Source organism: Ursus americanus, chromosome 18 (assembly GCF_024610735.1).
Source record: "Ursus americanus isolate L20-20 chromosome 18, mUrsAme1.1.p, whole genome shotgun sequence".
Classification (NCBI taxonomy): domain Eukaryota; kingdom Metazoa; phylum Chordata; class Mammalia; order Carnivora; family Ursidae; genus Ursus; species Ursus americanus.
This window is the reverse complement of record NC_142144.1, coordinates 26,129,181-26,144,378: the sequence shown is the minus strand read 5'-3', so window position 1 is coordinate 26,144,378 and position 15,198 is coordinate 26,129,181. Positions and strand designations below refer to the sequence as shown.

The 15,198-nt window shown below is 33.2% G+C and overlaps 1 protein-coding gene across 3 annotated transcripts in view; it reads left to right on the top strand.

Moving 5' to 3' along the window:
* FSD1L (fibronectin type III and SPRY domain containing 1 like) overlaps positions 1 to 15,198 on the top strand; it is a 65,273-nt gene that overhangs the window by 20,684 nt on the left and 29,391 nt on the right. For all 3 annotated transcript variants that reach the window (XM_045780402.2, XM_045780400.2, XM_045780399.2), the window contains exons 4-6: positions 1,749 to 1,850; positions 10,118 to 10,140; positions 14,401 to 14,522. In XM_045780402.2, coding sequence (XP_045636358.1) covers positions 1,749 to 1,850; positions 10,118 to 10,140; positions 14,401 to 14,522 — 247 coding nt within the window. The remainder of the gene's footprint in view (positions 1 to 1,748; positions 1,851 to 10,117; positions 10,141 to 14,400; positions 14,523 to 15,198) is intronic.

Below are 15,198 nucleotides of genomic sequence, written 5' to 3'. Positions count from 1 at the left end.
CAATATCATTCCTTCTTTAGTTGGAGACAGCAGAATATCTCTGTTCTTTTGGGTTCACAAATTTGATAGCATGTTGTTCTCATTAAAATTTTATCAGTTACTCTAAATAACTGACAAGTAACTGCTCTTTAAATTGTATTACTTTGTACCCTTTTTTTAAAACTTTCTCTCTTGACTTGAAAGCAAATTCATAGCATTTTCTTTCTTTCTTTTCTTTTTTTTTTAAAGATTTTATTTATTTGAAAGAGAGAGAGAGAGAGAGCACGTGCACGTGCATGCACAGGAAAAGGGGGAGGGGCAAAGGGAGAGGGAGAAGCAGAGTCCCCGCTGAGCAGCTATGGGCTGGATCCCAGGACCCTGAGATCATTACCTGAGCTAAAGGTAGACACTTAACTGACCGAGCCACCCAGGTGCACCCATTGCATTTTCTTAGATATTTTATCTTAAACTTTGACCTCAGATTGGATTCTTTCACTTTTATAGTTTCTTGAGATATATTCCTTATTCTTTTTGTTATTTTTTATTTTAATACTACGTTAACTTAGTCTCCCCTAATTATCCTGTGTAGACCATTTATAGCTACTATTTTGTTCTCAGTGATTTTGCTTAAACCTTTCATAAAACGGTCATACAAATGGGCTATTTCAAATGGTGGTTTGTTAATTATTCTTTGGAACTCATAAGAGTTTTACTTGTAGGAATAGTAGTATTTTTAGGAAATTGTGGTTAGGTTCTTAGAATAACATATGAAAACCTATTTTAACCCAAAATATGGCAAAACTGTTCTTTTCCAAAATAAAAATATAACACATCCAGAAACCAATAAAGTGAGCCATAATTTATCCTTAGTGCTGATCTTAAGGGATAACTAAGTAATTTGAATATGGCATAGATAGGAATAAATATTAATATTCTGAAGAAGAATCTTGGATACATTAAAAAACTTAGAAATAGATCTGTTTCTTTGTTTAAAGGTATCACTAACAATATTTTTGCGCAACTGGGCTTAGTTTTAGACCACAGATGATAGAGTGACAGAGAATTGAATAAGAAAGACTGGTACGTGAAATTAATACATCACTATAATAGGGCACATCACTGTAACATTACCATCTTTTGTTCTTTATTCTTTTTGAAATCTTGGCACTTGCATTTGTGATTTCTGTGTTATCCAATTTTGGGTACTATAAATTAGCATTTATGGTAGTATGTATTACTTGAGTAATATGATAACTGGAGTATTTAAATTGTGCTCAACTGCATGTACTTGTAACTTGATTCATAAACTTTAGTTTAAATTGTTAAATATCATCAAGAAAAATTGTCTTCATTTATAGAGCATGTTGTCTGCAGATGGATTATTTTGATATTTTAATTTAAATTGTTGATAGTTAAAAAAATAAATTGTTGATAATTTCTGACAGCCCTGATTGAGAAAAATCTTTAAGTAAATTTGACCTGGACTATTTATAATTGCTTTATTTTGTGTTGTGTTTTTAAATGATGAGAATATCTATGTCTTTATGCACTTAAGCTGTTTTGGACAAATTATGGAAAGATGTTAAGTACAATATATTAAGATAAAATTTGTTACATATACGACTAGTGAATATGTTGCTTTAATAGCTCTCTAAAATATTTTCGTTCAATTTTTGCTATTAAAATTGTAAGTTCATTATAACAGTATATATTTAAGATTCTCATGGAAATAGGAAATTTTATTTTAATGATTTATTATTGTTTTTTAGAGTCAGCTCAGCCAATGTAATAATGCCTTGGAGAACTCAGAAGAACTACTAGAATTTGCAACACGGTCATTAGATATAAAGGAACCTGAAGAATTTTCAAAGGTATAAAAAAATCAGCCAAAAAATCTAAACTAACCACTTAAATAGAAGAATCTTATTTTTAAAAATGATGTTTTCCCTTTCAATTTTGGATTTATTAAGTCGTTTCTAATACTAAAAAAGGCTTCGAATTTCTTAAGTAAAATGCTATCCATTTATTCCAAAGTGAACACCTGGATGTGTCTTTGGGGGTCATAAACAAATTATTTAATTTCTCTGTAGTGCTCTATTCAGATGAATCAAATTATTTTCCTTTTCAGTTACATCCCTATTGGTCATTTACTTTAAGGGCACTTGTGTATTTTAGCTTAGTCATACCTTTGTTATAAATATTTCATGACTAAGTAAAGAAGATTAATATTTCCTATTAACATTCTTAAAAATCTAGTTTTGTATTCCTTTCCTTCTATGAACTGATTGGGAAAACATCACGTGATACATATGAGCGCTGTAACCTAGTGAAATTTGCTATTAAATTTATTATTAAATGTACCACTGTTTAGTGTAATTATTTGAATGTTTTATTAAAATATGAAAGTGTAGGCTCTTATTTGAAGGGTATATTTGGCATGAAGTATAAACAGTAGAATAATAAGACTGCTAATGTTTTAAGCTAGATCCTGGTATGTAAGAGATTCTGAATTCTAGAATCCAATTTTTATTTTAACTAGGGTCGTTTTTAAATGATTACCAAATTATCAAATCAAATCTCTATTTGATGTAGAATACAGATATAGAATATATTTAAAAATGGTGTGAGAAAAGTGGCAGCTTGGGCTATTATAATTAGGAAAATATATACTGTGTAGTAATCTTATCCAGATATTTTTTTGGTCTTTGTGGACTATGTAGTGAACTGCATTAGTGTTAGAAAGGTGGCTTTATAATCCATTTGTGTCCATCTAATAATTTCATGACTTCTGTGAGCTCGAAGGTAGAAAAATCTTCCTTGAGAAGATAACATTTGGTGGCTTACATCCTTGCATTCTGAAAATGAATTTTTAAAATGGGTTCCTTTTAATGAAATGAATCAAAACAAAAGTTCTTTTGCTATAAATCTGTGAACTAATTAATCCTTGAATTTAGCAGTAGATTTTAAGTAGATTCATCTTTGCACTTGATAGGACTTGCTATAAAGGAATTATGAGGAAAATATATCATTCTTAAGTACTTTAGAAGATAGATACATCACCTATTTAGAGGACGTTTATGGGATAACCTCAAATGTCTGGAACATAGCCAAAAACTATACAGAAAGCAAAAAATATCTGATTCATCAAAATTAGTGTCGTAGAGTTCATGGGCAGGAATTTATGTTCTTTTTTCATAGTACTTTTTCAGAATCTAGTGACTATTATATACATGGTGCTACTAAATTTTTAGTTTTTTCTTCAGTTTCCTTGTTGTTAACAGAGTCCCCTTCTAGTGGAGTGGGGCAGCTGTTAATGACAAATGTAATCATAGCAGCAAGAATTAACAGATGAGAGCCTGAGAGTGAGGAAGAAGAAGACAGGAAAACCATAAAACACGGGCACAAGTACTCAAAAACAACTTGAACCCAGTTGCATTTAAGTAGGGATTGGTGCTCGGAAAAACTGTGACCAAGCTTGTTTCTCTCAAGTTTCCCTTTCCACTATTTTGAGAGTCCTTTCCCCTTTCTCTCAAAGGCTACTGTTTTCTCTTTCCTTTGTCCTTTCCAACTTCGTTAAAACTTTTCCCCAGCTGATTGTAAACTGGAAAGGTTCTGACAAAATAAATCACATTGTGGTTTAAACATATTTTCCTAATGTTCCATGTTGCTTCTTCTTTTATATTTTTGGTTTTCCAGCATTTTGCAGTACTGCTTAATAGCTTAAACCATTTGGAAATGTGGTGAAATAAATTATGTGTGTTTCTTACCTAGAAATTGGAGTTTATTGTTCAAGAAAAATGCTAAACTGGGAGTTGTTTGCAGTTATTTTCTTAGTACATCCAAATAGTATCCAAATAATGGTTTGATTCCAAGTCAAAAACCAAGTTCCATTGCTTTGCCAGGTGCATGGACTGTAGGCTTGCCTCAAAGACCTAATTGCTGACAGAATAGGGAAGATAACTTTGAAGATTAATTATTAGAATTTGAAGAATAATTATCAAGTATATTGTTAGATATTTGGGAAAAAATTCTTTTAAGGTGTACTGTTTATAAATATCCCATATTAAAGTGATTAAATCAGATTAGTATGAATAATTCATGGGTACAAGAAATCATAGGCTAAAATCCAGCCCATGAGTCTTTTCAGAGTTCATTATCTTCAAAAAGAGTACTTTAAATACTAATATTTAAATGATCACGTTGCAGTACCTCAGCATGAGAATTGAATGTGAAGCTATGCTGTGTTCCCAGCATCAGGCAATCTGAAAATTAATGAGTAAAAATGGCACAGATGGGAAAGAATTTTGGAACATACTTTCACTAATTTTTTTTTTTTAAAGATTTTATTTATTTATTTGACAGAGATAGAGACAGCCAGCGAGAGAGGAAACACAGCAGGGGAGTGGGAGAGGAAGAAGCAGGCTCACAGCGGAGGAGCCTGATGTGGGGCTCGATCCCAGAACGCCGGGATCACGCCCTGAGCTGAAGGCAGATGCTTAACCGCTGTGCCACCCAGGCGCCCCACTTTCACTAATTTTTAAAAATTTGGTATTACAAATTGGTTTTATTTTCACTATTTTTTTAATTGTTAAAAGTTTGGTTGATAGTAAATACATGAAGAAGGATCACCAGCGAATGAAATTTGGATCATTTGCTTTATTTCTGGATGGACAAGTAGCCCAAACCCCACCAAACCTGGCTTCTCTGCTAATAACTGGCCTGCAGAGCATTGCTTGGATCCTTTGACAAAATTACTATTTTTATTCTCCCACCCCTGAATTTAGAACTTGAATTCTACTTCTGAAAAGAACTGAGTCTGTGGGGCAATTTCCAAGTCACTAAGCATCTACTTCCTCACTATATTGCCACCCATAACCCAGTTGTCAGACTAGAAGGGAGTGAATGGTTACCTGTATACGGAGCCTTTAGTGGAATAAAAAGTACAGAGTGGGGTGAAAGGGGAACGGTGTCTTCTGCACTTGATCACAGATGAAAAGGGAATGGGTTTTGTGTATTTTCTACTTCAGACTCACAGTAACTCACCTTTGGCATATTGTCCAGTCAGAGTCAGCCTCTGACCACTGGGAGGAGCAGACGAGAGGAGTAGAAGTTCACTGTGTTTTCAAGGGAAGAAGTATGGGGAGAAGTGCTTTCTGTGGGTTGAAGTCAGGAATGCTGAGAGAGAAGAGGACGACCTTCACTGAAAGCTTGCATATTTCAGTTATGAAGGCAATTAAAAACAAATGTAAATATTTGTTAAGAATAGCCCAGACTATAATTTTTCACCTTTATTTCATTTGTGAGTGTTTGTCTTACGGAAGTATAGTTTCCTATTATATAAATGTGCTTAGTCATAGAACAGATACACGCAGTACTGTATTCAAAGTTTATTTCAAGTTATGTGTTATAGCTTTGTGAAGACTAAAATCATATTTTTTGAAAAGTAGTTCTTTCTATAAACAGATAAATATATAGAAAATATAAAAGTTTTAACATACGGAATCAACTGCTCTGCAGTGTTGTTTTTTTTTTTAAGCTGGTATTTTTGCCAAAAGGAAAATAGCATTTTGAAGCTATCTCTTTTTCACTTCCTCTGACTGAGTCCCTTTGATTTCCCAAGTCATTTCTTAATATGGTACCTTGGGAGTGAGGGTAGGAGTCTCAATTATGTATTGCAAAAAGTATTGGGAAAGTATTGTATGTTTGCCCCTTAATCATTTTCAGTTTGTCTCAAGGAAACATTACAAAAATTTCTGTCCCAAATCTAGTAGGAAAATCTGAAGTATAAAACAATGTGAACATACAGACAAGACTTGAAAAGTTTTTCAGTGTTGTGTGGGATTCAGAGTATTAGTAGGAACTCTGTTGGGCTTAACTGCAAATCAAGATTACAGACAAATCCTGTCAGGCAAATGCCAGTTTTGAAGTCTAGTTTTTGCTGGATTCATCATTTTGACAGTATTAATGTATTTTTCTCTGTTGTTATTTAGAAACAGATAAACAGTTGACCCTTAAACAACATGGGGATTATGAACACTGGTCTCCGTGTAGTTTAAAATCTATGTGTGACTTTCAACTCACCCACAACTTAATTACTCATAGCCTGTTGATGAGAAGACTTATCTAAAACATAGTCAATTAATGCATATTTTGTGTTATATGTATTATATGCTTCATTCTTACAATAAAATAAGCTAGAGAAAAGAAAATATTACTAAGAAAATCATAAGGAAAAGAAAATACATTTACTGCACTGTGCTGTAAAAATCCTGCATATCACTGGACCCGTGCAGTTCAAACCTGTGTTGTTCAAGGGTCAGCTGTATTATTTTTGTTGCTTTTTATTAATGCTCTGATTTTAACTAACTTTTCCCTTGCGGCCTCTTCATTTCAGCCTATATTTCAGAGAATTAGATTGTTAAAACGCTTAGCTTATTTTGGATAAATTTAAAAAGTTGCTGTGTGCAAATAAAATGGCTTAGGATAGACTTTAGGGTTTGGAGATATTTCAGTGCTCAGCACCTTATAGATGAGGTAACTGAATTCTGAAAGAGTTAAGGGACTTGCTGGTTAGTGTGGTATGAAACTCAGATCTCTTGAGCCCTGGTCTAATGCTCCATATTTTTTGCTGAGGAGTTTTAGAATTTTTGCTGATTGGGAAGAAATTTGGAAATCTCAAATTTTGTTCTTTTTGGGTAAATGATTCTCATTGAGTACAATAAGCAAGATCTAAACTTCTTTATTTTATTATTATTCCCGTTTTAACTATTTAGAAAATACTGTTCAGTTAGCTGCTCCACAGTAGCGTTATTTTAGGGTACTTTGCGTCTAACATCTTTCTGTAAAGGGAAAAATGACCATATTAAGAAAAAATATGGAAACAATGAGATCTTAATTTTTAGAGTGCTTGATAAATTCATGGAAGAAAATAGTTTCTATATCTACTTATAGCAGATTAAAAACGAGAGATTGGGAAAAGATCTGGTTTAACTTCTTTATACCTAACTGGTAATTATGAAGAACCATTTGTGATTACTCCTACTGATACTCTTATTGTAGGTCTTTTTAAGGAAGTTTGGTTTGAGGTGACAGATTCCTAAAACTGATAAAGGATCAGAATTGTAAGATTTATTTTGAAAACATTTATTGAGAGACAGAGGAAGGGAATGAGAGAGAAAGAAGCCATCTCTGATAGGAATAAAGAGAAATGAAGTGTTGGCAAACAAGATTTCAGTAGAGATTGAAATAGAAATAGTGATTGAAATTGAAATAGAAAATAGTGATATTGAGCAAGGTAATATGGCTAATGCTTCTTGAAGGCTTTCAAATAATATTCAGTAGTATTACCCAAAAATCTAAAGATTCAGCTGAGGCCTGTTCATAACTCACTAAGTGGAATTATATAGATGCAAATAAATATGTTAGAGATAGAGCAATGGTAAATTCTGGAATCATTTGGAACTTGGTAAGCAGAGATGTTTAATTGACAAAACACATCACTCTTGAAATTAAAACTTAGAGGAATCAAACAATAGGTAATGTGTATCTTTTGGATAGATTTCTACTTTGGGAGAAGAAATTCCAGAAAAAAAATTAAACCATTTATTTTCCAATTTAAGACGTTTCTTAAAATTGGGCCCTTTTAGAGAAGTATCTTCAGAATATGAGACTTTCTACCCTTTTAACATTGCACAGGATAACTTTTTCAACCCCTTCTGCATTTACACAGTGTATATACTGTTAAATTCGAACCTAAATGAAAGAGGAACCGCTGAGTCTTCAGTTTGATCACCTGGGTATGTTTATATATGAATGCACAAGACAATAATTTTTCCAACTTCATTTGCTTTTCATCTGTTCCTTTTCTGGTTTGTCTCAAGCAGCCTGGTACATTAAATGATAACAAGAAAGCTTTACATGCATGTGCACACGTGCACACTTGTACACAGACACACCAAAAAATGGCACCTTACTAAGTTAAGTAATACTAGACACAAAATTGAATCATTATGGTCAGTTTAAAAGACAGTATTGGCGGTGCCTGGCTGGCTCAGTCAGTAGAGCATGTGACTCTTGATCTCAGGGTCGTGAGTTTGAGCCCCACATTGGGTGTAGAGATCACTTTTAAAAAATTGTTGTAAGGAAATTAAACATATATACTGTATAATGTTCTTGAAAGATGAAAGAAAATCTCTGCTAAAAAAAAAAAAGACAGTTATGGTCTTCTTATTGTTGGGTTCTTTGTGAATGATTGGTAAGTAACATTCTTTTAACCAAGTTCTAAACCAGTTGGGAAATAAGATAAAACAATAAAGCTGATAAGAAGCCAAATACCAGTCAAATGATATTGGAGAATTTAGCTTATATCAGTGGGCAAGCATTGTAATATTAATCCTAGAGTTAGTGAGACTTGCCCATTCAGGTATGGTCAATACAAGGGTGCCTCAGCTCTGTGTATGTGTGTGAGAGTCTGTTTCTGTGAAACTTCCTATGTAGAGGGAAAGAAGAGTATATGTTCTCTGTAGACAAGCAAGCTGCCAGAAAGAGGGAAAATAGCTGAGCTACTTATTTCTGGTTTCTCCTTTCAAACTATAATCAGATTAAGTCCTTTTACCTCACACAGAGAAATGAAGGAATAGAGAGAGGCTAAAGGAGTAGTGCTAATGGCACTTCTCCGTATATAAAGAAACAACAAGAGCAGAGGAGTTTCTTCTTTCTCTCTCCTGACATTTATATTAAAATCTTTGGTTGTAATTCTTGCTGTAATGACAATAATTTTTAAAAAATGAGTGTAATTGACTTGCCTAACATTTCTTATTCCTAGTACCAAAGTAGCGTTATGACTTAAGACACATAATGCCACAAATTGGGTTGTTTGCTGTAGAATGTGGAGCTTGGAAAGGATCTTTAGAAACAGTAAGGACTACAATTTCTTAATAAAGGAAAGAGAATGATTAGTCTACAGGTCTCACAATTGATTGTGGTAGTGTTGGAAATGTGTCATATGATGATCTCCTAAATGTCAGTTCTGGTTTTTTGTGTAGAAAGGTACTCAGACCAGAATATTTTAGGATGGATATAAAAATGATAATACCAATAAGAACAATATTAGAATTGAAGAAACAGCAACATTGCTATATCAAATTAGTGTTCAATTAAATTTAATAATTATGAATACTACCATGTGCCAAGCTTTATGCTAGGCCAAAGATAGAGTGTAGAGCAAAACAGCCCTAGTTTATATTGGATGCATTGTCAATTATGGTGGTCAGTTTGGGGGGAAAAAACTTTTGTTGAATATATTATATATAAATGTGAAGGGGACAGTGGGTTTCGTGTATATTTTTTTATTGTTTTTCTGTATACTGTACAGCACCAAGGTAGCTGTGCCCTTTCCTAAACTTGTGCTAGCATTCTCAAAAAAAAAAAAAAAAAAAAGATATCTCATGCTGAGTAGATTTAAGTTAGCAGCTTCTATGAAGTCATCTCAGGGAAAGACCTTATTGCCGGAAGTATTTCTCTGGTTTCTCCTTGTCTGAATTTTTGTCATAACGTTGCTCTTTGGGGTGAAGGATTGAAGAACTGCGGTCCAGTTTTATATGTTAGCAGGCAAGCTCTCAAAATGCAGTCTTTGCCCAGGGAAGGCATATAGAGAAAACTTGGAACAACCATGATGAAGTGGTGAAGGAGATCATTGAAGAAAAATTGGAGAGCAGATTTGAAATGTATAAGAAAACCATTAGATTGCATAGAAATGTGTGCCCCATGAAGGAGATTGATTGTTCTAGTTGAGGAGTGTCAGACTGAATTGGAAGTGGAGGTGTATTTTGATAATCTTAAGGTAAGGAAAAACATGCATAGTCATCTGGAATTAGTTTGAAGTGTTTAATTTTTCTCTTTTTAAGGTGATTTATATGGGGTCTGGATTTTTTTTTTTTTTTTTTTTTTACTATAGTTCTAACATCACATTATGCAAGCTGATGTGAACTGTACAAATTTCCTGTAATTCATGTTTTGGTGACTGTGAACTAATCTATTCCAGGGTTTATATCCTAACTTTTCTTGCATGTCACTGCCATTGAAACTTGCATGAAAAGCACTAACTGCCTTCTTTCTCTTCTCCCTGATTTGCTCCAAGGCTGCCAGACAGATCAAGGATAGGTATGGTATAAAACCTACATTTTTATATAAGTATCAATATTGAAGTCAGAAATGAAATTCGAGAGTTTCTTATTAGACTTTCGTTGGTTAAAATAAAAATACCTAATGGCCATGTACAAAAAAAAGAAAATCTCTTTTGTATATCTTCTAGAATAAACAATATATCACCAAGATTTTCTTAAAAATATAATTGTGGACAATTATGTACTTCCAAAAGAATTTCATTTCTGGTATAATATAGTTAGTTTTAGTACAGTTCTTAATTAGCTATGAATGGATGGAGACCCATTTTGGATAATTAAAAATAGATATATTCCTGGAATGTGTTTTTTTGTTGTTCATAAATTTTATAAGTATGTCTTATTTTCTGAGAAGTCATAGCATTTTTAATAGTCCTTAAGAGCTGAAGCTCTCCTATTTCACTGCTCTCCTGTTTAACACCTTTGTATTCTCATTCCATCCTGTTCCTGGTGCCATCTCTTTCTGTTTCTCATGCCACTACTATCTAATGTGTGGGAAGAGAAAATTAAAGAAAATGATGAAAGACTGTCTTAAAAGGTCTTTCTCATTGGTAGAGCCAGGATTAACAAAGGTAATTAGTACTTGCTCTAATGAATACACCAAAGGGCTAAAAGAGCTACTGGCAGTTCTGGATTGAGTGACCACAGAAGGGATGGTTTTGATCTTCCTGGCTAATCACTGAGCATTGACTATAGTGAGATTTTCACTTAATGTTTCTTTCTTTGAGGATTTGAGATTCTCTGAAAGTCATAGCTCTTCAAAGCACCACTCTGAATCCTAGATTAAATTATTTATTCTTCATCAGATAATTCACAAAATTATTCATCATGGAGTGTGTGAAAACCAGTGTGTCCGTTGTTAATTTTGGCTGAAGCCTTCAATTCTGTTTTTCTGATGGTCTCTTATTTACTAGAGGCAAGATTCACATGGCACTTATAGCACTCTTAGCACAAAAACTAATTTTTATGTAGTTTTGGAATATTTTATTATCAGGGAATGGTTAAAGACATGGATTGTCTTATCAATCCTGGATATTGAAGGGTGATTATGAGAGTTTGAAGGTAAAAAGTATTGGCTGTATGAGGAGTGGATGCTAGGTAGGTCAGTTTTTGGATAAGGTATAATTGGGTTGTATCTGCTGGAATTTGCTACATGTAATCCATCTTTCACTGTGGCTAGATTATTCTTCTGTTTAGCCACTTACTTCACTAAGTCTTGCTATGGTCTCTGACTTTTTGGATTAGAAGTCATTTCCTAATCAAGCTTTGGCCTATCCAAGGACTTTGCGAGAACCTTTGCAAGATCTTCTCTTGTCCTCTCCTAGGAATCTATATGGTTCTGTGCTTCCAAGAATCCTGTCCTTACCCCTGACAAACAAATCTGGTTTGTCAGAATTTAATGATGAATTTTCATGGTTGAATGCAAAGCTTCAATGAAGCTTGACTTCTTTGCCTCTTCTAAGCCCATTTCTTGGCTCGATTTCATCCGTTTCCAGGTGATCTCAGGAGTCAGGGTTCCTTTTCTCTGTCAAGACAAACTCCTCCCCCACCCAAAGCCTATACGTTATTCATTTTGGCTACCCATGAAATTTTTACCTACCGCCCAAGAACACTTCTGGGTCTTGGCTTAATTTTTTAAACTTGATTTTTAACTTCAAAATGTCTAGGTTTCTCTGATATAGATGATAGATAGATAGATAGATAGATAGATAGATAGATAGATAGATACATACATACATACATACATACATATACATACAAGGTGCTGTCCCAGGAAATACGCTTCTATCATTGCCATTTATGATATAAGATAATTGAAATATATAGTCATAGTAAAATAATTTTTGCTAATGGAAGAAAGGATTATTCCCCTATATTAAGGGCAGAAGTGGAATTTTAAGGAAGAGTGTGTAACATACCTGAGCAATCAAATATATAAAAATAAAAGCATCCTGAGAACTGAATATTTATCATTTGTTGTGATAGAAGTTATGCAGGAGAAAAGTGGGAGTGACAGGAAAAACTAAGCTAAGGAACTAGCTTAGTTTTAAATTTAAAACTAAGTAAAACTAAGTAAAAACTAAACGTGGGAGTGACAGGAAAAACTAAGGAAAAACTGAAATGAAAAGATAATAGCAGATCTCTATAACTTTATAGATCACTAGTATGTACTTATGGGTGCTTTTAGTAATGTTGGAAGATGATTAGTTGAGGTTTGTTATGGACTTACGGTTCTTGAAAGAAAGGGATCATGAAAGGGTGAGTCAAATTAATTAGATGGATACTTTGAGGAAATTCAAAGTGTTCATCCATATGTTTTGCAGTTATTTTTTCTTTGTAAAAAGGAAACTAAGGGGAAAGGATCTTTGTATTTCACCTGTACTATAGGAAATAAAGCAAGAAAGTCAAGGTGAATTAAAACATTCCTAACCATATGGATCCTGTAATGTTAGAGAATTATCTGTGGATTTTAGGTTGATTTGGGCTTTCAGGCACAATTATCTAAATGTATTCAGTTTAAAAATAAAAAATTCACTCTTTTGAAAGATTATAGCATTGTTGTACATCTAAGTTGATTTATGGAGACTGAAATTTTTATTGACTAGAAAATAAAGGTCATTATTCTTGGTTTTTAGGTTTTGATAGACCTTTATAATGCACTTTTGGAGGACATTCTTTTTCTTTGAGGCCATAGTGATTAAAATCAAGTTTTGTAGATAAAGTTTCAGATTTAAATTCCCTAAAACACCAAAAGATATTTTTTTCAACAGTTCTCAACAAATATTTAAATAGGTTTAGAAGCATCCAAGTAGGTTCAAACCCATTCATTGATTCAGTGGTCATTTACTAAGCACCTTTCTGAATATAGCTCTTTCAGAAGTCTTCAAATCAAAAGATACTTGGGGCTTTAAAGAACAAAGTAAGACTTAGCCTTTGTTCCTAACTTCTTATTGATATCATCTGAAATTTAATTATTAAGAACTAACAGCTTAAAGTAATGTGTGTGAAATATTCAGATTTATTCTTGGCTTTCAGTGAGTTCACTTCCCCATAAGTTGTATTTCACTATAGCACGTTCTTCTTGATCAATAGATCAACTGTTGACTCATTGTTATTAATAAAGTGATTACTTTCCTACTTTTAAAGTGAAAATAACTGAATACAACAACAGTTTGACATTTTTTATCCCAAAATAACTGAATACAGCAACGAGTTTGATGTCTTTCATACCACATATCCCTGGGTAGATTTGGCAGATCTGAATGACTAGGCCTGGTATTCCTTTTGTTCCTCAGCTCTATTTACTGCTTCTCCCAAGTTGTGTGCTAGCAGGACAACATCCATTGATAGTACTTTTGTATCATTCTTTGACCAAAGATAATAAGGAAGTTACTTTGTGATATTTGTGGAAATTTACTGTGATATGAAAAATTGAAATTTGAGATAAAATGACAAATTACTAAAATATGAGAATTTCCTTTAATCTCCAGTTTTAATTGACAGAACAGTGCCCCCATACTTTGGGTAAAATGAGGTCTGGTATGGCTTCTTTCTTTTATTGTTTTTTTTTTCTTTTGTTGTTTTTTATACCACATTCATCTGTTAATATTTGTGGAACTATTATTTCCATGGCATATGGTTTCACAAGGCTGTTTCTCCTTATATCCTTCCATATAGCTGTTGTCGATACCTACTAGCATGGTATTCAAAATTGTGATTACACATCTCTCCTTTCTCATCCGTGCCCTCCCTATCTTTAGCACCAGGCTGTACAATAGGTGGTCAGTGTACTTTTACTCTTAAATTAAGGATACATCGAGTAGTTGTGACTATTAAGGAGAATGTACAGTTCATTATTTGGCATATGAGAAGGAGTGAGGTTGGCATCAGGAAGTCAGTGAGATTGAGTGTACAGAGGTTCAGATACCTGCTGGGTCTGTTCAAACGATGATTTATATGGGATATTTTCTCTTGTGATATTTTTGTGTGTAATTTTATAAAACTGCCTGGAGGAAAGTTGCTTAAAGTTATGTTAAATACCTAAATTTAAAAACATTTTACAGTTTTTAAATTAATTTTCCAAAGACTCTGAGAACAAATTTCTTTTTAGCTTTGTTACCTTTGTTATCGTTTCTGAAATCACTAAAGTGAAATAACTTCTATCTTTTCCTTTATAAATTAAATATGGTATACTCCCCATTCTTTTATTTTTTTAAAAGTATATTTATGTTTACCGTAGAGTAACAATGGCTTCAGCCTTTCGCCTTTCGTTGAAACCAAAGGTCAGTGACAACATGACTCATTTAATGGTGGATTTTTCTCAGGAAAGACAGATGCTGCAAACTTTGAAGTTTTTGCCAGGTAAGTATGTACATATATTACATGTAAAGTGTTTTTTTGTAATGAACTTTGAAATATAAATATTAAGAAGTATAGTGTAGGTTGTTTTCTTCATTTAGCTAAGGAATAATTAAATTTGCTAGTCTTTATTTTTAGAGAATTATTTTACTGATAGTAAAAATTCCATTTTGAGAATCCAATTAAAGGGATATCTTTTATTGTTAGTTTGGCAGAGAGAAGCAATATATATCATGATGGTTAACAGTGGGTTCTGGGACTGGACTTGGACTTGAATCCTGACTGCCATTTACTTGCTGTGAACCTTGAACAAATTATTTAACTTTGTTTCATTTTCTTCATCTTTAAAATGTTATGTTCTTCTTCATGGGTTTGTATGATTAAAAGAATTGAAACCTCTAAATCACTTGAAAATAGTACCTGGCACATACTTAACACTCAGCAACATATCAGCTGCTGTCATTACCAGTGTAGTTGTGGTTGTTGGCTCAGATGGACTTTTATTTCCAGTAATAATATGTTAACATTGGTTTATTAGAGTATTAATAGGATATTCCAGTAGCCAAAACCATTTGAAATTGTGTCCCAAATTATTTTCCACATGTGTGAGAGAGCCAACTAAGTACCTTTTGTTGGTATTCTCTTTTTAGCTAAGACATAGTGATTTGAGGGATCAGAT